We start from the raw sequence: 23,949 nt of genomic DNA on the forward strand, positions 1-23,949 counted from the left end.
TATTTCAAGAAACCAAAACCAGCATAGCCAATGGGTGACGATCGGATTCGAACGTTCATTGTATTAACGACCAATATCATGTGCATGTTAAATACCACGCCGTATACTCCAGATGACCGTATAGATCAGCAATATGGGCAAAAATATGCATGTTTATGTGTATATAATTATAACTAAAATCATTAATAAATTATAATTTATAATGATATTGCTTTAAAATAATTATTACAAGAAAATGAACGGTCAATGCAGGATGTATAAAAAACAACTGAAAAAGCATTGAACAATGAATTGTTCCATGCTTTTTCAGTTGTTTTGTATACATCCTGCATTGACCGTTCATTTTCTTGTAATAATTATTTTAAAGCAAAATCATTAATAAATTATAATTTATAATGAGATTGCTTTAAAATAATTATTACAAGAAAATGAACGGTCAATGCAGGATGTATAAAAAACAACTGAAAAAGCATTGAACAAAACTTAACGTGTTTATTTTTTAGCCAATTTTTTTTTAAACAAATTTTCTAAAACTAGCATCATGTAATGAATAGTTGAGAACACTATTCTGAGACTTTCACATTTTATATTTACTTTTTAATTTATTTGCATTTCAGTCGAAATAATTTCACATCATTTATTCTTGTACAGTACAGAAAGTTACTTTAAAATAAACAAAATATGCAACCTATGATTTCTTTGTTTATTCGTCTGTCGTTTTCAAACGCCTTCAACTGTTTGTATAAATATAGGGGTGCATTACGTTTTGGGAGTGTAAAGTATTTGTCACAGTTATCTGTCAGGTGTGAAACCATTGTTTAATACCGGTATACTTGGTTTTTAATCCAATTACGCAAATGTAATGGGCCATTGCCCTAAGGGATTTATCTGCAAAGTTTTATTACCTTTATCCGGTCATAAAAATGATTGATCGAAGTGACACCAGATAAGTGAAAATAGGGAAGAAATCTGGTAAAATAGCGCTTTAAAATGTACTGTCCGAAAAGTAAAAATCACAAAAAAGTATTAACCGAATACTTAGCGGTATTATTATTCCCTTATGCTGTAATTATTTATAGGCTTGTGACTTCAAAGCTGTTGTCTAAATTGTCGTTTGCGATCAGCACATGTTTTAAACTTTAAAACACGGTCCTATACCGAACGTCATATTATGCATCTTATTATGAAATGTTATTTATTTCCAGATTGTCTTTATGTTAAACATTTAGGTTCGTTTTTAATTTAATTTTGTCTACCAGAAATACCAATAGTTAAAATGTGTTAAATAATAAAATATATATTTTGATGATGTATTCTTTTATATTACCATTGACTTTATTACATGTACCGTACGTCTTAAACATATATTTGAATCTTTGCTTAAATGTTTAGTGAAGTAATCATATATTAAAATCGTGATTTAACGGAAATATCCGGATGTAAAGGTGGGAAATCTAACTGTTTTCGGTAAATGTACTGTTTACGGTATATGTCCTCGTATTGATAAAAAATGCTTCCATTTAAAAACAGCAATAAAATGCTTTTCGTAAAAAGTAAATAATTAATATTAAGCATCATTTAAATGCGTACTGGAGTAAACGGGGTACGGACATAAGCCCTCTAGGACATTAGCCCCTAGGACATTAGCCCCTAGGACAAAAGCCCCTAGGACAAAAGCCCCTATAAAAATTGCATGCTAGGACATTAGCCCCCAGGTGTTTTAAAACGTTCAAAACTTTTTTTACAGGTAAGCATTTTTATTCCATTTTTTAAATTTCAATAATTTCATATGTATATAGAAACAATATATATAGCTTGTACCACACACGTAAATTTTAGTGTTTTTTACAATTTCTTTACTATTTTTATATTTGGACTTATTTTGCAAACATTTTGCTATCTGACACCATCCAGAAGTATAAAATTACCTTACAATTAGATACATAAGTAACATATTGTGTTGTTGTTGCTGTTTAAAAAAAATAACCCATTAATTCCATTAATTTAAAAAAAGATGAAAAATAAATACCTAAAAATTGAATGTAAACATAGGTAGAGACTAATGTCCTAAGGGGCAAATGTCCTAGCGGGCTAATATCCAAAGGGGCTAATGTCCTAGGGGCTTTTGTCCTAGGGGCTAATGTCCTACACTCGGAGTAAACATTCATTAAAATCATAGTTTAAAGAGATCTTTTCACGGTTTGGTAAATTTACAAAATTGAAAAAAGTTGTTAGGGATTCGCAAATTTTCGTTTTAGTTATGATATTTGTGAGGAAACAGTATTACTGAACATTTGCCATAGTCCAATATAGCCATTATATGTTTCTTTTGACGATTTGAAAACCTAAAAATTATAAAGCGTTGCAACGCGAAACGATTGAATAATTTGGAGAGTTCTGTTGTTGTCGTTTAAATTTACGAACCTACGAAGATAGCTTATATAAGGTATAAAATACTTAAACTGTGTATACCCGGCGGAAAAGCCGAGAGGGCTAATACGTTTTTACTTCAGACTAATTCCAGGACTCCGGGGGTCACTGGTTCGAGCCCTGGTACCGGCTACTTTTTTTTCCTTTTTTTAATTTTATTCTTGATTTTTTACTGGAGCTTTTAAGATCCAATGTTTATATTTATCAATATAAAGCATTTAATGACAAACTTCAAAATATGCCAAAATCTGTGAAAAGGCCCCTTTAACGCCACTATCACGATGTAAAGGTGGAAAATCTAACTGTTTTTGGTACATGTTACTGTTTTTTGCGAAAACAGTACTGTTTTCGGTATCTAGTCATACCCGAGTGTAGACAGCTGAACAATCGTTAAACCGGTTGTTCATGCACATTTTATTTGTGATAACTTTCTGTTAAGTGCAAACAGTGCTACGTTTTTGTGCACACAATATGATGAAGCTATCATATTTCAAAATGGCTATACATTGATATCTTTTGTGTCATAAAATATTTGTCAAATTTAAATTAATCGGTTAGGCATTGGAAAAGACAAGCGCATTCTTACACTGTGTTTTGAAACCGCTCATATCAGTATGGGAGAGGTAATTTTCAAGAGAGAGCAAGAGGTAATTTACGTTTGAAATGTTGTTGTTTTTTCCCCGGTACATATTATTATGATATAGTGATACAGTGCCCCATCAGCCATTAGCTTTATGTCATTTGCATCTCCTTTTAATTAAAATAGTGGACCAGAACGGGTACGACTAAATTGCGTATATGACTCATATCCGCGGATTAATTGCAATAATTTAACTCTCCGCTTTGGCTGAGAGTTGCAATGCGCTCTCTCTTGTCCATGGGTGCAAAATGTTATCAACAATGCAAGGGTTAAGGAACACTGAAACTGCAAGAACTTATTAAAGATTACCTATCTAAACCACAAACTTATCTGAATGGTACCATTAAAGCAAGAAATAATTGATTTTATTGACTTGGGTTTGGTTTTGTGGTCATAATACACCAAATAGTTTCCCTATATAATTCAATGTAAAAGCGACAACTTTGAGCGAAAATAAATGCAACATTTTGCACATAGAGACACCCATAACCATACCTTTTCTTAAATTCCATTCTAAGCGGAATCGATTTATGCAATAAAAAAGATATGCCATGTACAAAGCAAGAAAGAACTTGACACAAATCAAAATCGACTGTTTTTGCAACTTTTTTTTTCGGCCGTTTCTTAGTGAAATGTAACCTTTTCTACAGCAATGGTTTACTTTAGTCTTCAAGTGTATCATATTTCAGGGATTCAGTTGTGAACACCTATTCATGCCCTACCATTATCTCCGCAAGATAACACCCGAATAATGGTAAAAAGTGTCAAACATGCCTTCCTGTCAACTATGATATTTTTTTAGAGAGTACAGCCCTACATGAAGCGATCATTTAGTGTATTGTAACCTATAAGACAACGTTGACTGTTAACATCGCGAAAAATAAGCACTTCTCGATACTTATAAACCTATTTTCTATGTGCATGCCAATTTTCAGACCGATCTTTCACGTAGAAATGCTTGAAAATGCATTTTATTATAACGCCTGATAAGCCATGTGGCTTTCGCGTTCGGAGCTTTGATTTATAACGGGCGTTCAGGCGCAAAACGATAACCCTAAATAATTACAATCGGTCAAAATACTGGAATATTGTTACAAGCTATGTAGAAAAAGAAGTAAACAACTATTAAAACGTGTTCATGAGCTCTTTCAGCACAAATTGTTGCGATTTGAGATGCTCAAGACGAGTTTTTGTACGTTTTTTTTCTTATTTTCCTCTGAAAACGTATTTTTTTCTTAAAAACTCACGATGCTCCTTAAATTCGCGAAACAAACGCATTTATTCCGTGAAATTTGCCAAAACGCGTCATATCCCACTAAAAAAATGATGATTTTCTGTAAATACTGCTCCTTTGTGACTAGGCCTGGTTTTGCGTTTAGGTCATAATACACCAAATAGTTTCCCTATATAATTCAATGTAAAAGCGACAACTTTGAGCGAAAATAAATGCAACATTTTGCACATAGAGACCCCCATAACCATACCTTTTCTTAAAGGCCATTCTAAGCGAAATCGATTTATGCAATAAAAAAGATATGTCATGTACAAAGCAAGAAAGAACTTGACACAAATCAAAATCGACTGTTTTTGCAACTTTTTTTTTCGGCCGTTTCTTTGTGAAATGTAACCTTTTCTACTGCAATGGTTTACTTTAGTCTTCAAGCGTATCATATTTCAGGGATTCAGTTGTGCACACCTATTCATGCCCTACCATTATCTCCGCAAGATAACACCCGAATAATGGTAAAAAGTGTCAAACATGCCTTCCTGTCAACTATGATATTTTTTTAGAGAGTACAGCCCTACATGAAGCGATCATTTAGTGTATTGTAACCTTGTACGCTGTATCCGCCATATTGGAAAATTGACCCAATATTGGTTAGGTCGCAGTACACCAATATTTTGCATGTCGGGTTATGTGCTCCAGCCTATAAAGTCGATAACGATATGGTATTCGATACAGAATACACTGTTTCAAATTTAAACATAAACATGTCAGCGAGAAAAGTGTGTTGAAACATTGTCCTGTTTTTATAGGATGCATGCAAAGGATAACATCCGTAGGTTGCCATTCAGGTAAATTTAACATGTTTATGAAGTTTATTAATTATTTTCCTCAATTTGTCTTGAATGACGTCTGTTTAGTGAAGCGCACGGATTCACTGCGCTGAACTGCACCCATGTTTATGAAGGGGTGCATATGGACTGCCAGAGCCGCCATAGCAAAAATTATCAAAGGCTCTGGAAGTTCGTTTGTATGATCTAAACTGCGGATATAACTGAAAAGTGCGGATATGAACGGATAACAGCTTTTTAAATGTATTTTCCTTTATTTTTTTATATGAAAATCGTACTATGAACAAAAATACACTCTGTTCATCATCATGTGTAATGTTACGATCGAATGTGTTTTTCATTGTCATTTTTTATTTCAGTAACTCCAAATTCATATCCGCGAATATGAACGACAAGTCAGAGCACATCTTTTAGGGTGCTCTATTTTGAGGCAATGTTAACAGATTCCAACAGCCAAGACATAAATCTTTAAGAAAATAATCAACTACAATCATTCATTAACTTTTAACGAAATCTTCATTCAAAAAGCTCAAAAATCCTTACTTGAACACAGGTGTGCACACCTGGAAACTGTTATTCTAGTTGAAATTTCCATATTCCTTTGAAATGAACCTCTTTTCAAGGGGTAACAGGCCTTTCCGCGCAGTCCCAACATTCAGGTCGATTCGGAACCAAGCTTATTTGGCCCAATAATGAATATTGACCAGGCTAATTCAGCCCTAAATTAACTTAATATCCAATTAGTTAAAAAGAACATGAAAGAAGGTGTCGGGTATCATCATCACACCTTTTTACCATAAACAATTACTAAAACAACAATTGTTCCTTATGAGAAGTTAAATGAAAATGGTGAGCGATTAATTACTAATTTTTTAGAAAGAAGTGTCTTATTTATGACATACGATTATTAGACTTTTTATGTCAATTTTAATTTTTAAACGACCTACAAAATGTATAAGCATTATTTATATGATTTTTATCCAAAATGACCAGGAAAAGACTTGTTGCGTATCGCGATATTTTACAGAATGTATATGTGTGTAGAAAACAGCAGAATAACAGGTTTTACAACTCAATAATCTGAAAACAATGGTATCATGTTTGTGATTTGTCAGTGATTTTTTTGCCCAAAATTACCGCCGATTTTTGGCTGCTTCCCAATCGCAAAATTCCACATTTTTTCCCAAAAATCTGACCAAAATGTCCCCAAAATAAGCCCCATTTAAAAAATGTTTTGTTTTTTTTGGAAAGAAATCTCTTATGACTTAATAATGATTTCTTAACTCTAGATCTCAACTTTATTTTTTAAACATCCTACAAAATAAATATCTTTAATTTAGTCATTTTTGATGATAAATAATTCCCAAATTCGCCACTTTTATTGATGAAAAAGAATCCCAATTAGACCAGACTCCTTTTCCAAAAATGGCTAGAAAAAACCCTGAACATGCACTTAAAAACAATATTAATTCTGTTACTTATAATCATATTTATAATGCTTAATTTTTCCCAATTTCATGTTTTATCGCGTTTTTCCCAAATTTCACGATTTGTCGCGCTAATTTTCCCAATTCAAATGGCACAGGCTGTAACAAATAAAAGCAAAAAAAATCACTTATCATGTTATGACTAGAAACCGTAATGAATTAGAACAATCATTTTCTTACTATATTAAAGTATAACTCAGGTGTAATGCCGGTAGAATTGACTGTGATGTATGACATTTATGCTCGGCTGGTCCATCCAACTGTGGTTAATGCAACTGTCTTGGCATTGGACAGACAAGGCTTAGCTGGGACTGCTGTTTCTTGATAAATATTGGGAATCATGCAGTGTTTGAGAGAAGTATGAACTGCCTAGGATTGTGTACCGAGGGTCCAAAGTCATAATCATCTTGAACCCTGTTCCTTTGACAACAGACACTGGATGCATGTCGATAAATTAAATATTTTCCAATAGTATTAGTGATGCAAATGGATCAGGTGGAATTAAAGGGATTTTTGGAACCAAACATACCATCAAAGGTTTTCTGCTTTTAAGAAACAGGTTTTGTTTGTAAACATCATCTAATAAATTACCACACCCCACATTATACCCCCCCTCTCAATCCCCCCCACCACCCTCCTATTTTTTTTATATTTTTATAATTTTTTTTTATTTTTGAAAGATCATCTAATAAATTATTGAATATGAACAATTTCCCCATGATGGCTTACGTTATACTGTCAAGCACTCGAATAGTCCAGCGCGCTGTCCTCTGACAGCTCTTGTTATTTAAACCTTTTTAATCGCTTCTATAGTTTTCAAAATGATAATTATATCAAAATATGTTATGTATTTATCCTCTGTGTTCATAAAAGAATAATTAGATTTGGTTTATCGCGCTATTTTTCCAAATTTCATGGTTTATCGTGCTAATTTTCCCAATCCAAATGGCACAGGCTGTAACAAAAAACAGCAAAAAAAATCACTGTGACTCGCTGATGACCCCTATTGATTTTCAGGTCACTAGGTCAAAGGTCAAGGTCACGGTGACCCAAAGCAGTAAAATGGTTTCCGGATGATAACTCAAGAACGCTTATGCCTAGGATCATGAAACTTTATAGATACATTGATCATGACTCGCAGATAACCCCTATTGAATTTCAGGTCACTAGGTCAAAGGTCAAGGTCAAGATCACCCGAAATACTAAAATGGTTTCAGGATGATAACTCAAGAACGCTTAGGCCTAGGATCATGAAACTTCATAGGTTCATTGATCATAACTCGTAGATGACCCCTATTGATTTTCAGGTCACTAGGTCAAAGGTCAAGGCCATGCTGACCCAAAATAGTAAAATGGTTTCCGGATGATAACTCAAGAATGCTTAGGCCTAGGATCATGAAACTTCATAGGTACATTGATCATGACTCAAAGATGGTCCCTATTGATTTTCAGGTCACTAGGTCAAAGGTCAAGGTCACGGTGACCTGAAATAGTAAAATGGTTTCTGGATGATAACTCAAGAACGCTTATGCCTAGATTCATGAAACTTCATAGGTATATTGATCATGACTCGCAGATTACCCCTATTGATTATCAGGTCACTAGGTCAAAGGTCAAGGTCACAGTGCCAAAAAACATTCACACAATGGCTGTCAAGGTCACGGTGACTCAACTTAGAAAAATGGTTTCCGGATGATAACTCAAGAATGCTTACGCCTAGGATCATGAAACTTCATAGGTACATTGATCATGACTCCCAGATGAAATAATGATGAAACTTGACCAGGATGTTTGTCTGGACAATATCTAGGTCAAGTTTGAATTTTGTAAAGATTGAATGAACAGACACCTCTCAGGTGAGCGAACTAGGGTCATCTTGGCCCTCTTGTTTAAATATTATATTTACCAAGGTGTAACTTGAATAGCTGGATGGGAGATAAACTAAATGTTGAGATTTAAAAAATAAAAAATAAAACCAATTATATACTTAGTGCCATTTCTATCTACTTTAGAACGAAAAAACCCAATGTGGATAATTGTTTAGTTAGAAGAGAAGAGTCACCTTTACATGTAAATGAAAAATACCATTAAAGCTGAAAGTGGCGTCTTGGGTAGCTTATCTTGGGCACCACTTCACGCACATGCATTAAGCCTTTCAATGTGGGAACCGAATTTTTAAGGCCTTTGCAAACAGTTTGGATCCAGATGAGACGCCACAAAACGTGGCGTCTCATCAGGATCCAAACTGTTTGCTATTTTGATAGTATTCTTTGAAAAAAATCGATGAAAATACTAATTTTAGAAATTCAGCAGACGACATTTTAGCAGACGACAAATTTACCAGCATGCAAAGGGTTAAGCCAGTTTTCCGGAGCGAGGCTCAATTCAATGCTATTTCATAGTCTTTAAACCTGGTTTATCTCAACAAATAATTTTATGCTTGGCTACTATTTTTCAGGGGCTACACTTACAGATTGAAGAAGCATGCCAGGCCGCACAAGAGTTCTCTCGACTTTACTATGAGACGATAGACAAGAAAAGACATGTAAGTAGATCATCCTAGCCAATAATGGCAACCGATCATTGTGTAAGTGAACAACAAGCACACACAAAATGCAGAAAGCGTAGTTATTGGTATTCTTCTGTTATGCTGTGCGATTGTGTGGAGTAATAATCACCATGCAAGGAGTTGACTTGAGGTTTTATTCAGTTTGTTCTGATTGTGACTTAGATCCTGGTTCCAGGTTTTTTTTTACACTCAGGGAGCAATCTTAAGATTTTTCTACACACAAAGTATTGGTTATAACCCAACAACAGACAGAAGCATATTTTGTTTGTGTTAATTTCATCCATTTTGTTATTTTCTAGCCACAAATAAATATTTTTATTTTATGCTTTCCGGTGGCTTATAGAGAAATATCAGTGAATTAAAACTGATAATTCACTGTTTCAATCAATGAAAAATAAAAGTGAAAATTATCGATAGTTTTCACTGTTTTACTGTGAAATTACGTCATTTTTGTGACGAAATGACGTCATTATTTTAGCGAAATTCTCCAGTTAAATTCGTTATAAACGGTACAAAAAAGCAAACAAAAAAAAGTTGGATTTGGTGGAATATTGATTTTAATTCACTTGTGATCACAGAAAATATATATTCTCACTCGTGGCTGCGCCCCTCGTGAAAATATTATTTTTTATGATCACTCGTGAATTAAAATCGATATTCCTCCGAATCCAACAAATATCCTCTATATCATGTATTTTGTGTAAATCCTTAGTACTGATTAAAAGCATGAGAACATTAGATTTCATGTACATGTACATCAGATCAATTTTCTCAGGGAAAGTGTGGGCTTGAATATTTGATTGCTGAATAAAAGTATCGTAGGCCAGGGAACTCTGAGATATATACTTTTTGTTACAAAAAATGGTAGTGCATTTTTTTTTCAAATTGTACAGAACTGTTAAACACCTCAAATTGCCATTTCACACCTACCGTTACTTGCGACAAAGACCTCATTCATATCTACCTTTATCAGCAATCCTTCATGTCGACAACAGTCTCTATGAAAGCTGTCAATGAACATGTAGATGTGGACAAATACCGGGGTAAAGACAAAGACATTTTTATGCCCCCGGATCGAATGATAGGGGGTATATTGTTTTTGGCCTGTCTGTCAATCTTTTATTCTGTCCGAAAACTTTAATCTTGGTCATAACTTTTGCAATATTGAAGATAACTTGATATTTGGCATGCATGTGTATCTCATGGAGCTGCACATTTTGAGTGGTGAAAGGTCAAGGTCAGCCTTCAAGGTCAAATACATGGCTTCAAAGCCGCGCATTAGATGCATTGTGTTTCTGACAAACACATATCTTGTTGCATATTTTATTAAAACATTTCAATTTGTGTAAAAAACTGTTGCTTCCCTGTTTATACCTACCGTTCCCTGCTTTTAGTTGTGCCTACAACAGCCCTTACTGACTGTAAGATAACAGGGTGTAGTATTCTGGAATGAAAAAATGGCGTCAATTTTGATCATTTACTATTACATTGAATATTTTTGCTAGTTACATGTAGCTGCCATGATATGGTTGTATCAATGTATAACGCGCACAAAGCACACAAACTATTTAAACTTTGAGGAATAAAAACAGCGTGCTAAACTTGGTTTTCTATGATAAAAAGAATCTTATAATTATGCCCCCTTGTTAGGTATTACGCGTAAAAGATACACTCTTGCAACATGCAACAGTTACTCAGTGAATACACTTTGATATAAAAATAGATAGTTTTTATTGAACGGTTTTAAGTACAAAATGGAGAAATTAAATTAGCTGAATGCATTTCACACAAATATTCAACACTTATGCACTCACTAGTTTTTCATCTGCGCTTTGTGCTCGCCTCAGAAATGGATACAACTTTTTTTATGCCCCTAGCATCTACAAATGGTTAAACCCAAATGACCCATTTGTCTAACATCAATACAGCTTACTTCAAACCTTGTACATGTATGGATGTTATCTCTAAACTCACCACATTACCTGACTTCATGTTAACCTTCATATTGACCTACTTTTGGACTTATTTAACCCTTTGCATGCTGGGAAATTTGTCGTCTGCTAAAATGTCTTCTGCTGAATTTCTAAAATTAGCATTTTCTTCGACTTTTTTTTCAAAGAATACTATCAGAATAGCAAACTGTGGCTTCTCATCTGGATCCAAACTGTTTGCAAAGGCCTTCAAAATTCGGTTCCCGCACTGAAAGGGTTAAAGGGACTGTCAACCGCAATTGACGAAAAAAGAAAAGTTCTAAAATACCGTATTTTTTACAATTATTAGTTTTATATTTATTAAAATATCACGACTGGTATATTACATTTCTTGAAAAAAGTTGTTAAGTTTTCATATTTTCAGTATATTCGATAATAAATTTTACTGGGTATGTCTACCAGGTAACTACCAGTTAACTATAAATAATGCAAGTAGATTGATCATCATCGTCACGTGGTAAACCCAGGAATGCAAATTTTGCATGCGTAGTGAATTGTATATATTTTATATATAAAATTATCAATCTACTTGCGTTATTTTTAGTGTGTATATTGTTAGGTCACCTATTTTCGCGATGTACTTTAGATTTAACATAGCGAAATTTTATTACCAAATATACTGAAAATATTAACTTTTTCAAGCAGGGTTGGCACCAATCGACCACCCCCGGTTTTAACCAGTGGTTTTTACCGGTTAAAACCGCCCTGGTCAATACTCCTGAAGTGGTCATTACTGGTCAATACTGGTCGATTGAACTTTACCCCCAATTTTAATTAATTATCCATGCCTAATTAAACTATATTGATAATATAAATTAAACAGACATGTTGCCAATAATGTCTTAAGCTATTAATACCCACTATTTTATACCTGTTCATGCAATTTGTTGGCCAATCTCTCGAAATTTTGAAAATTAGTCCTAGTTGGTCCATTGGATTTTTCTGGTCGATTAAACTTTTTTTCAATTCTAATGAATTATGAATGCTCAGATAATTCTATGCTTGATTCAACAAGAACCTGTCAATTACTGTGTATGAGTTGTTCCTCATGCACCACTGTCCCCACAGTCTTCTCAGTGACACCTATACAGGATGGGGCACCCAAAACTGATAATAGGGCCTTAAATGGCACCTTTTTGACACGACCCTTACTTATCATGTTTTCTTGCCTAGATTTCTTTAAATAATTTTTAAACAAAATAGTGAAAAATTCTTATATTTTCCATTGATATAAAAAAAAACAACATAATAAGAAATAATTAATAAAAGAAAACAATAATTGAAAAGAAGAGTCTAGAGTAGACCCACAATTGGAAAACATTTTTGTTGTCAAAATCAAGAACTTTGATTGCTTAATCATTTGAATACCAATTGAACTTTTAAATATGAATTAATAGCAAGTAATCTTCTTTTGTGTGAGTGATCTGAAATAGCCTAAGGGCAGATTTGCTTCATTGTCAATAGCAGAGACATAAAACTGCATGGATTTTATTACCAATTAAGGCTTAGGGGCCAGATTTATGACCCTAGAAAACACAAGAGTTCTGTTTGTCCATCTGCTTATCAAATAGATATATCAATAGAAAAGTGAAATACTATGGTAACTACAATAGTAATAATACTTTAGTAACAGATGTGATACACCGAGATAAAGATATTGCCTGAGTCCTTATATATTTAAGGCCATTTCCATAAATAATAAAGATTTAATTTTTTACAACTTTAAAGATTTTTTTTACAATAAATGACTCAAACAAAGTTTATCAATTACAGAATAATTATTTATTTAATATAAAATAGCTCCTTTGTGATGTTTACATGCTACAATTTTCAATCGACCAGTATTGACCAGTAATGACCGGTATTGACCAGTAATGACCGGTTTTAACCGGGTATTGACCGCCGGCCCGGTCAATACTCAATTGACCGGTCAATATGCCAACCCTGTTTTCAAGTAATGTAATATACCAGTCGTGATATTTAAATCAGTATAAACTAATAATTGTAAAAAAATACGGTATTTTAAAACTTTTCTTTTTTCGTCAATCGCGGTTGCCAGTCCCTTTAATGGGCTCATGAATCAAGGCTACCCCTGGGTAGTATGTGTTTATTAAATGCAGAATCTTTATTTTTTATTTCACTTGTTCCCTCCTTTGTCTTGTAGACAAATTTCGTTACCAAATGGATTGATTTGTTGTGGAATTATGCAGTATTTTAATACACTTACTTTATATGTAGGTAATTGTTCTTCTTCAAAATAAAGGTTTCATTTTGATGGTAATTTTAGGATAAATACAGGAAAACCCAAAAATTCCCACGCGCACAATTTTTCCCCAAAGTGCAAAATCCCGCGTAAAATTTCCCCCACATAAGGGCTAAAGGCCCTTTCCCCCACAACCCAAAAAAAACCCTGTTTATGGATAGGATGGGCCAAAAGTTTTGGACTTAAATTGTCTCTTAAACACTGATAGTTATTACCAATAAATATAGAATGTTTACAAAAGTAAAATTATATGTATAAAGAATACATAATAACAGTGTATGAAATATATTTGTTTTTAAAATAGGTCAGGAATACTCTGTATCAATACCTTTGGTCAGTGACTTTATATTTAGTCAAATGTTTACAAAGTCATTCATTGGTCAGTGGGTCATATTTTATCAGAAGGCTTAATACAATGGTTTTTCATTGCATCACATGAAATAAAATTTCTTTCACGCACACTCATTAAACTTTTGCTAGTTTGACAGATTCATTGACAGTTGTGGCTTGTATAAGTATACAATTAAAGGGATAACTACATGTATGTAGCTCAGGGTCTTCCCCAGGTCATTTAAGCGCCCCTTGTCGGGGCGCTTGAATTTCGAAATCAGAGTCCACGGGGCGCTTCAAATTTTCCGATCAGTGTATTCTTCAGTAAAAGAAAGTAGAGATTGTCCAAAAAAAATCAAGGTTTCCCTATCGGTGTATCAATATTCCCTGTTTTAAAAGAGCACTCGGTACCTACTTTCACAAGTAATCGCCATAAACACCACATGGGGTAATGGATAATCCACTGATAAGAGAATAGCATGACGCGCGTATCGATTATTCTAGCCACATTACACGGTCATTTAAATGCTGACAAGGATATATCTGGTAACTTTCCAGTCGTCAAACTGTGAAGTTCATCGTCCAATCGGTTACGCGAATGCTTATGAGGGCGGGGTTAACTATCGACCATGATTTTTGATTGACGTCGGGCATGAATTAAGAGTTTATCGCAGCTTGATTAGCAAGAAGTTGTACCATTTGAGTAATATAAAACCGGTAATTAGTACAGTACAGAACATTAAAGACGGTTTCGGGCATCATCATCACACCTTTTTACTGTAAACAAGTGTTACCTATGACTCATAATTAATACGAGAAATTAATTTCAAGTGGTAAACAATTAATTATTATAGCGAGTAAGTTGTGCAAATGACTCCCGGTTACAATTATGTGATAACAATTTATTTAATTCCAGTACATGTATATTTCAACATGTCCATTTATAGAACTGATTCACCTCGTTTTTCTGACATTTATTCGACACGTAATGCGCTTAAACAAATTTTCGTTGAATTAATTACGCACACTTGTAAATGTTTCGTCCGATAATCGATAGCTAGAAGACTGATGATGGCAACCGGCCGTGATCCTCGTGGACAACGTGAATTTCATGCATAATTCCGTCAAAACATTTATTCGACTCGTAAAGTGTGTAAACAAATTATCGTTGAATTTATAACGCAACGGTTAATATTTGTTGAAATCTCAAATGGGAATAATTAAATTTGTAATCCGAAACCCATTACCGTAAGTCGATGTTAACGCGTTTTTAATCCGAAACACACTTCCGAATGTAAATGCTACCGCAACGTTAAATATTTTTGCTTCAAATTAGCAGTGCAAATTTATGTTGTGTCGAATCTTTTTCTCAATTAAAAAGAGCGCGAAAATTATGCAGCATAAACAACGTCGCGTCTATTGCATACAAATGGCGTGTATTGAGCGTTTTAACAAGCACACAACAGGTCAGGGGACTGACGCATATTCAGAGGCAATATTTCATCAAATCTATAAATAGTCACTAAAAAATGGCAAGGTTTGTGTAAAAGAAATAACTGAAAGCTTTTATCGTAAATATTTACCAGAAAGAGATTGATAAAAACGGAATAAACGGGATTATCGGGTAATAAATAGAAACTTGAAAAATAGTAAGTATACAGTAATAGAGTCGGGTTGAAACGTATGTATTGGGGAATCGTTCGAGTCGGGATTTTACTATCTGTGCGGAAAAGTTTTATAACAATTAAACAATATAAAAAAATATATTTTTAAATGACTGGGGGATTTTTTTGAAGAGTCATTGCGCATCAAATGACGTCTTTTGACGCTGTTTTTCTTTGAGTTATAACGCACCACAGAACGTGAATTGACACGTAAAATTAAAAAAAATCAACGTCGGGAGGGGAACCCCTCCCGAACCCACCCCCGGGGCGCCTGAACAAATTCCTGGGGAAGGCACTGATGTAGCTTAAATCAGGTCAGAACTAGTATAGAGTGTACATATTCACGATAAGCTGTTTTAAAATTGGGTAAAATATGTTATAAAATAACTTAAGGTATATTGTATGTAACTGATTTTTAGCTCCACTGGGCAAAGGCCAGCCGGGCTTATGTCATGGTCCTGTGTCCGTCGTGGGTGCGTCCGTTCATCCGTGCGTTAACTTTGTCTTTAAACATCTTCTTCTCCTAAACTACTGGTCCAAATCTGATGAAATTTCTCAGGAATGTTCCTGTGGTGAACCTCTTTCAAATTTGTTCAAATTATGGCCCTGGGTCAAATTTTACCCTGCCCCGGGGGGTCAAAAAATTGAACATTTGCTTATATAAGGCCTATTTTGTGCAAACTTAAAAAAATCTTCTTGTCCGTAACAATTGGGCCTAGGGCTACCAAATTTGCTATGTAGTGACATCTTATAGTCCTCTACCAAGTTTGTTCAAATTATGCCCCTGGGGTTAAATTTTACCCTGCCCCGGGGGGTCAAAACATTGAAAATTTGCTTATATAAGGCCTTTTTGTGCAAACTTTAAAAATCTTCTTGTCTATAACCATATGGCGTAGGGCTACCAAATTTGGCATGTAGTGACATCTTATTGTCCTCTTCCAACTTTGTTCAAATTATGCCCCTGGGGTCAAATTTGACCCTGCCCCGGGGGGTTAAAAAATTGAAAATTTGCTTATATAAGGCCTATTTTGTGCAAACTTTAAAAATCTTCTTGTCCATAACCATTTGGCCTAGGGCTACCAAATTTGCCATGTAGTGACATCTTATAGTCCTCTACCAAGTTTGTTCAAATTATGCCCCTGGGGTCAAATTTTACCCTGCCCCGGGGGCAGTGCATTCCACAGGATTTTTGCCAGGCGCCCGGGGCTGCTAGGGGTGGCTCGGGAGGGGTGTCCCCTCCAGACGTTGATTTTTTTTTAATTTAACGTGTCAATTCACGTTCTGTGGTGCGTTATAACTCAAAGAAAAACAGCGTCAAAAGACGTCATTTGGTGCGCTATGACTCTTCAAAAAAAATCCCCCAGTCATTAAAAAATATATTTTGTTTAATTGTTTTAAAACTTCCCCGCACAGATAGTAAAATCCCGACTCGAATGATTCCCCAATACATCCTTTTCAACCCGACTCTATTACTGTATACTTACTACTTTTCAAGTTTCTATACATTACCCGATAATCCCATTTATTCCGTTTTTATCAATCTCTTTCTGGTAAATATTAACGATAAAAGCTCTCAATTATTTCTTTAACACAAACCTTGCCATTTTTTAAGTGACTATTTATAGATTTGATGAAATATTGCCTCTGAATATGCGTCAATCCACTGACCTGTTGTGTGCTTGTTAAAACGCTCAATACACGCACGTTTGTATGCAAATGACGCGACGTTGTACGTGCTGCATAATTTTCGCGCTCTTTTTAATTGAGAAAAAGATTCAACACAAAATAAATTTGAACTGCTAATTTGAAGCAAAAATATTTAACGTTGCGGTAGCATTTACATTCGGAAGTGTGTTTCGGATTAAAAACGCGTTAACATCGACTTACGGTAATGGGTTTCAGATTAATGACCTGGGGAAGACCCTGAGCTACATACATGTAGTTATCCCTTTAATTGTATACTTATACAAGCCACTTATACAAGTGTGATGTGGCTAGAATAATCATTTGGTCAGGTCCAGCTAAAATGACTCCGTGAAGGGGCGTGGGACCTGTAAATAAACTCAGAACAACACACACATTACGGCTAGAATAATCGATACGCGCGTCATGCTATTCTCTTTATCAGTGGATTATCCATTACCCCATGTGGTGTTTGTGGCGATTACTTGTGAAAGTGGGTACCGAGTGCTCTTTTAAAACAGGGAATATTGATACACTGATAGAGAAACCTTGATTTTTTTGGACAATCTCCACTTCCTTTTACTGAAAAATACACTGATCGGAAAATTTCAAGCGCCCCGGGGACTCTGATTTCGAAAATCAAGCGCCCCAGCAAGGGGCGCTAAAATGGCCTGGGGAAAATCCTGCCCAGGGGGTTAAAAATTTAAAATGTGCTTATATAAGGCCTATTTTGTGCAAACTTTAAAAATCTTCTTGTCCATAACCAAGTTTGTTCAAATTATGCCCCTGGGGTTAAATTTTACCCTGCCCCGGGGGGTCAAAACATTGAAAATTTGCTTATATAAGGCCTATTTGTGCAAACTTTAAAAATCTTCTTGTCCATAACCATTGGGCCTAGGGCTACCAAATTTGCTATGTAGTGACATCTTATAGTCCTCTACCAAGTTTGTTCAAATTATGCGCCTGGGGTCAAATTTGACCCTGCCCCGGGGGGTTAAAAAATTGAAAATTTGCTTATATAAGGCCTATTTTGTGCAAACTTTTAAAATCCTCTTGTCCATAACCATTGGGCCTAGGGCTACCAAATTTTGTATGTAGTGACATCTTATAGTCCTCTATCAAGTGTGTTCAAATTATGCCCCTGGGGTCAAATTTGACCCTGCCCCGAGGGGTCATAAAATTGAACATTTGCTTATATAAGGCCTATTTTGTGAAAACTTTAAAAATCTTCTAGTCCATAACCTTATGACATAGGGCTACCAAATTTGGTATGTAATGACATCTTATAGTCCTCTACCAAGTTTGATCAAATTATGCCCCTGGGATCAAATTTGACCGTTCCCCAGGGGTCACAAAATTGAACATATGCTTTTATTGGGCCCATTTTGTGCAAACTATAAAAATCTTCTTGTCCATAACCATTGGGCCTAGGGCTACCAAATTCGGTAGGTAGTGACATCAAATAGTTCTCTACTAAGTTTGTTCAAATTATGCCCCTAGGAACAAATTTGACCTTGCCCCAGGGGTCACAAAAATGAACATATGCTTAAATAAGGCCTATTTTGTGCAAACTTTAAAAATCTTCTTGTTCTAAATTATAGACCCTAGGGCTTCTAAATTTGGTATGTAGTGATATCTAATAGTCCTCTACCAAATTTGTTCAAATTATTCCCCTGGGCTCAAATTTGACCCGGCCTCGGGGGTCACAAAACTGAACATATGACGTTTACCAGTGGAGATTACTGCGGCCGTTTGGCTGTGACCAACAACAGCATCAACATCTTGTAAACATGAGATAAAACCCTGTCATTTAGTGCCATATTAGGTCAGATGGTGACTGCTTACAAAGGCATTGAAGTAAGAACATGTGTTATGAATGTTTTTCTTATAAACTGAAAAAAGTCGGGTTTTATTTAAATGTGTCGAAAGTGACCATATATATGCGGATGAAAATATTTTGGATGACATGTTAATTTCATGTCTTTTTTGTAGTGTTAAAACCAGTTTGATAATATATGATTGATTTTAAAAACACAACTTTCATGAACATAATTATTTCAAGGAAAGTCAATATATGATACTGCACGGTAAACTCAAACAAACTTTGTATCCAAGAGAAGGTGTTGAAATGAATGAAGTGCAATGTTCTTAACTATCGTATATGCTGTTTTTTAATAACTAATGATTCATTGTTCCATTTGTGAATTGTGACTCATGAATTGTTGAAATGATTGTCAATTGCTCAACAATCCATATATATTTCTGACCATTTTATAATTTTCTTAATATAAGTTATGAATTGCTCTTAGAAGTCAAATGTATTACTTAATTAAATACATTTATAATTATAAAGAAATAATCTTTAGATTATCATAATATTCTCAGGCCTGTTGGTCTTAGGGATGTGTGGGTTGATGAGCAATTTCTCCTTTTATCACAATTATTTCTACCCTACCTGATCATTTTCTTCATATTCCATTTTAATTCAATTGATGTCTGCAACCTCTTTCATATTGGGAAAGTCCGAAATGTGTTGTTTGGTAAAGGGTTAAGGCATTTTGATTCCTATGAGTCTTGTGAATCTGTTTCAAATCAAATGCGTAGATTTAATCTTCAGCATCTAAAAATATGTGAAATAGAAAGAACGACAATATCTTTTGGAGAGATAAATGTACCTACGTTATAAGCAAAGGACCTGTGCAACAATTCCCGGGCTTTTTAGTCTGTTTAGTTAACACGGTTGTAACTTTTTCCATATATAAAAATGCTCACCCTTGCAACTTTAAGCGCCCAGTGGGACGAGGGATAGAAAGAGAAAGTCACGTGCTTGAGTTCATTTCAACCCATGTGCATTACACATTTTTTTCGCAAAGAAAAAACAGTGGAGCGATACAGGGCCATCATGGCCCTCTTGTTTTTTACATTTATTTAAATATTTTTGTTTTTAAAAAGAACTTTCAATAGACATACTTTTATAAAAAGCAATGATTCTTTGTTTTGAATCTGTAGAACTTTTTATTCAATGTTTTTTCTTTCAGTTTGTGTTAAAAATTGGTATCAGCTTTTGAGGGGTGTACAGCAAACTAAGACAACAAACAATATTAATTGCAATTGTGCTTCAATGTGGAAAATTGAAAGGTACAAGCTGCGTTTGTGGGATTTTGATTGTTCTACAATAAAAATGGCTTCTAATCTGCAGAATTTTAACCACTCTATGGCCAAGGTTGAAACTGAAAAAAATTGTGTAACAATTGGCGAACCCAAAAATGTTCTGCAAAAGTTTTTGAAAGTGTGTGTGAAGGAAGCATAGACAGCGTAATATCGATGATCCAGAACTGTCTTGTTGATGAGAACATGAGGTTTGTGGATCCATTCATTCTGCATGAGAAACAGGAGTACCATTCTTGGACTGCCCTGCACATCGCTAGCAGGAAGGGCAACAGCGCCCTTGTCAGCGCTCTGTTGTCACTGGGCGCCAATCCTTCGTTTGAGGATAAAAAGGGGGAGAATTCTTTGCATGTTGCATGCAAATACGGCCATGATAAGTGCGTAAAAATCCTTCTTGCGGAAAACGTAATGTTGAAAGACAAGCAGAATAAGCAGGGACTGACGCCGTTGTGTAAAGCTTTGTTTCGATTAGAGACGGCATTTCGGGAGAAGGATTACTATAAAACTATTGACTTGCTCATAGATGCCGGTTGTGATGTGAACTTGTGCGCAGCAACCAACATGACCCCGTTGCACCTGGTGGCCAAGAAATGGAGCAGTGTGAAGGTCATTAAGAAGTTGATTACTGCTGGAGCTGATGTAAATGCTGAAACTGAAGAAAGTAGTCCACTGATGTCTGCTCTCTGTCGTGAGAAAATAGATTCAGCTACTGTGGCTGTGCTTATTGAAGCTGGAGCAAATGTGAATTATAAAAATCGTAGCGGTAAATCTGTTCTTCATGTGGCAGTTGCGAAAAGTGAAGACATCTGTGTTCAGCATTTGCTTAAAGCGGGGGCAGATGTCAACATATTGGACTGCGATGGCAATAGCCCTTTGTGTATAGCTGTTGATGAGAACATTATAAAGATCGCACCACTGCTGTTGGCCCATGGAGCAAATGTGAATTACACTGATCGTAAATCTCAGTGGTCTTATCTGTTTCAAGCTACATTTATGACACACAAGCCAATGGCTAAGCTGCTTCTTGAACACAATGCTGATGTTAATTTCACGTTTCCTAAAACGAACACACCGTCTACGCTTCACTTTGCCGTACTCTACGGTGATATGGAGTTCACGAAAATGCTGCTGCGAAAAAACTGTAATTTTATATATGATAAGTTCTCTGATTCGTGTTTTCGAAATCAAAAAAATGTTCTTCAAGTTGCGATGTTTAAAGGGAATGCAAAAATGATAAAACTGTTGTTACGAGCGGGGTTCCCTCTAGATGGTGGGCATGTTAATTTAGAGGACTTGGTGGCTGCAGTGCAAAAAGATGCTGACACAATGGAATGGCTTATGGACTTCATTCACAATCCTCAGTCATTGCTGCATCTGAGTCGAATGAAGCTGCGACGGATGTGTGGTAGCGACCTTGATAAGATAAATGATAAGCTTGTGCAGGCGGGTTATACACCTAGAACATTGGCGGAAAAAATCCTCTTAAAAGACGTCCTTGATGAAGAAGATTAATTCCAAGACTTTTAATATTGCTGTTATTGTTAGCTTCCCTGAGCACAACGTGCTCATGGTGAGCTTTTGTGATCGCCTTTTTTCCATTGTTCGTCGTCTGTCGTCAACATTTTCCTTCTTTAAACTCTGAAGGCCGTATTTATTGCCAAATCTTCATGAACCTTGTTTGCCTAATGATACCTTGGAAGAGTTCAAAAATGGTTATGGCAGGTAGAAAAACATGGCTGCCAGAGTTCGGAGTGTTTTTCCTTATATGGCTAGAGTAAAACCTTGTTAACACTCTAGAAGTAACATTTACTGTCCAATCTTCATGAAACTTAGTCAGAACATTAGTTCTTATGATATCTTGGATGAGATAGAAAATGGTCTGTTAAAAAACATGGCCACCAGGGGGCAGAATATTCTTACTTGTATGGCTATAGTAAAACCTTATTAACACTCTAGAAGTCACATTTTAAATCCAATCTTCTTGAAACTTGGTCAGAACATGTGTCCACTGTCCAAGTGATATCTTTGATGAGTTCGAAAATGGTTCCGATTGGTTGAAAAACATGGGCACCAGGGGGCGGGGCAGTTTTCCTTATACATGTATGGCTATGGTAAACTTTATTGACACTATAGAGGTCACATTTATTGTCCAATCTTCATGAAACTTAGTAAGAACATACGTTCTAATGATATCTTGGATTAGTTTAAAAATAGTTCAGGTCTGTTAAAAACATTGCCCCCAGGGGGCAGGGCATTTTTCCTAATATGGCTGATGTTAAACCTTGCTAACACTCTAAAAGTCACATTTTTAGTCCAATCTTCTTGAAACTTGGTCAGAACATTTGTTTAAATGTTATCTAGGCTGAGTTCAAAAATCATTCTGTTCTGTTGAAAAAAATGGGGGCGGGGATTTTCATTACATGGCTATAATAAAACCTTTTTATCCGACCAGTTAAGTTAAGTATATAGTCCAATCTTTATGAAACTTGTTTAAAACATTCTAATGAAATCACAGCCGAGATTGAAACTGGGGTCATGTGAACTCACAAACTAGGTTGCTAGTTAAAATAAAAAGCAAACATTTTAATACTCAATAAATTACTTTGTTTGCAATTTTCATGAATTGGCTCGCATTTTTCAGAGTAGTCAAGTTCCTTTGGGTCTCAGGTGAGCCTTAGGCCCCTCTTGTTTTGCTTTAACAATGTGTTTTTCTGTTGTGTATTTATTTATTTTTTTTGTTCAATTACAGTATGAATTATTTAGCATGCACAATTTTCATAAAATGTTAACAACTTAATTGAATTATTTAGTATTTGGTTAGTGTATATGTAATCAGAATCAAAATACTGTAGGAAGATTTATTATACTGTGAAATTCTGGTTGTTGTTATGTTAAAAATAGAAGAAGAAAGCATAATTGTAAGTAGAGCTCAGTGTGTCATTTATGATCATGAAATTCCATGAATTGGATATTGTGATATAGTTTGTGATGTTAAAAAAGTTAATGAAGGCAATAATTTATATACACATGAATAATCAATTATAAGTCATATGAAAGGATATTTGCATGATTATTTCCTAAAAATATTGTTTTACAGTAAATAACTTACTCTTATTCAAAGATATAGGAACATTTTTTTCCTGCAACAAAATCATTTATGGTTAAAGCAACCAATGCGAAAGACGCAAAAATCTTGTCGGACACGAGGTCCGATAACTTTTAAAATTTGTCGGACCTCGCCAGATTTTATCGGACCTCGTTTTTCGTCCGTGCCGAGACAAGTATGTTTCGCCGTTTTATTAAAAGTTGTTAAATTTTAAATGCCGCTCACTTTCCAGCCATATCATGATATCAGTAAGAAAGTGATTAGCGTTTATTTTGTATTAATATTAGTTTCATATCTCGACTTGACTCGCTACGAATTTTATTCGCGGGAGCTGTAATTTTGTGATCCAGCTAAGAAATTCCGTAGCAAGTAAAGTCGATATATAGAGCGAATATTAGTACGAATTAAACGCTAATCACTTTCTTGCTGATATGGCTGAGAAGTGAGCGGCATACACAAATTACAAAAAGTAATAAAGGGTATAACACGGCAAAAATTGCTTGTCTCGGCACGGACGTCGCCATCTTGACTTCCTTTGACTT

The 23,949-nt window shown here is 35.1% G+C and overlaps 2 protein-coding genes across 2 annotated transcripts in view; both read left to right on the top strand.

Moving 5' to 3' along the window:
- Nucleotides 1-2,800: 2,800 nt before the first annotated feature.
- Nucleotides 2,801-23,949, top strand: part of LOC127877967 (NTF2-related export protein 2-like) — a 38,462-nt gene continuing 17,313 nt past the window's right edge. The window contains exons 1-2 of the mRNA XM_052424300.1: nt 2,801-3,077; nt 9,092-9,178. Coding sequence (XP_052280260.1) covers nt 3,045-3,077; nt 9,092-9,178 — 120 coding nt within the window. The 5' untranslated portion in view covers nt 2,801-3,044. The remainder of the gene's footprint in view (nt 3,078-9,091; nt 9,179-23,949) is intronic.
- Nucleotides 20,212-23,462, top strand: LOC127877963 (ankyrin-3-like). The gene has a single exon (XM_052424297.1). It carries the CDS (start codon nt 20,458-20,460, stop codon nt 21,811-21,813), a length of 1,356 nt encoding a protein of 451 aa, XP_052280257.1. The 5' UTR covers nt 20,212-20,457; the 3' UTR covers nt 21,814-23,462.

The sequence above is a fragment of the Dreissena polymorpha genome, chromosome 4 (assembly GCF_020536995.1).
Source record: "Dreissena polymorpha isolate Duluth1 chromosome 4, UMN_Dpol_1.0, whole genome shotgun sequence".
Classification (NCBI taxonomy): Eukaryota; Metazoa; Mollusca; class Bivalvia; order Myida; family Dreissenidae; genus Dreissena; species Dreissena polymorpha.

What these genes read in the sequence shown, in the direction of transcription:
- LOC127877963 (XM_052424297.1), top strand. Translation starts at nt 20,458, where the DNA reads ATGATCCAGAACTGTCTTGTTGATGAGAACATGAGGTTTGTGGATCCA.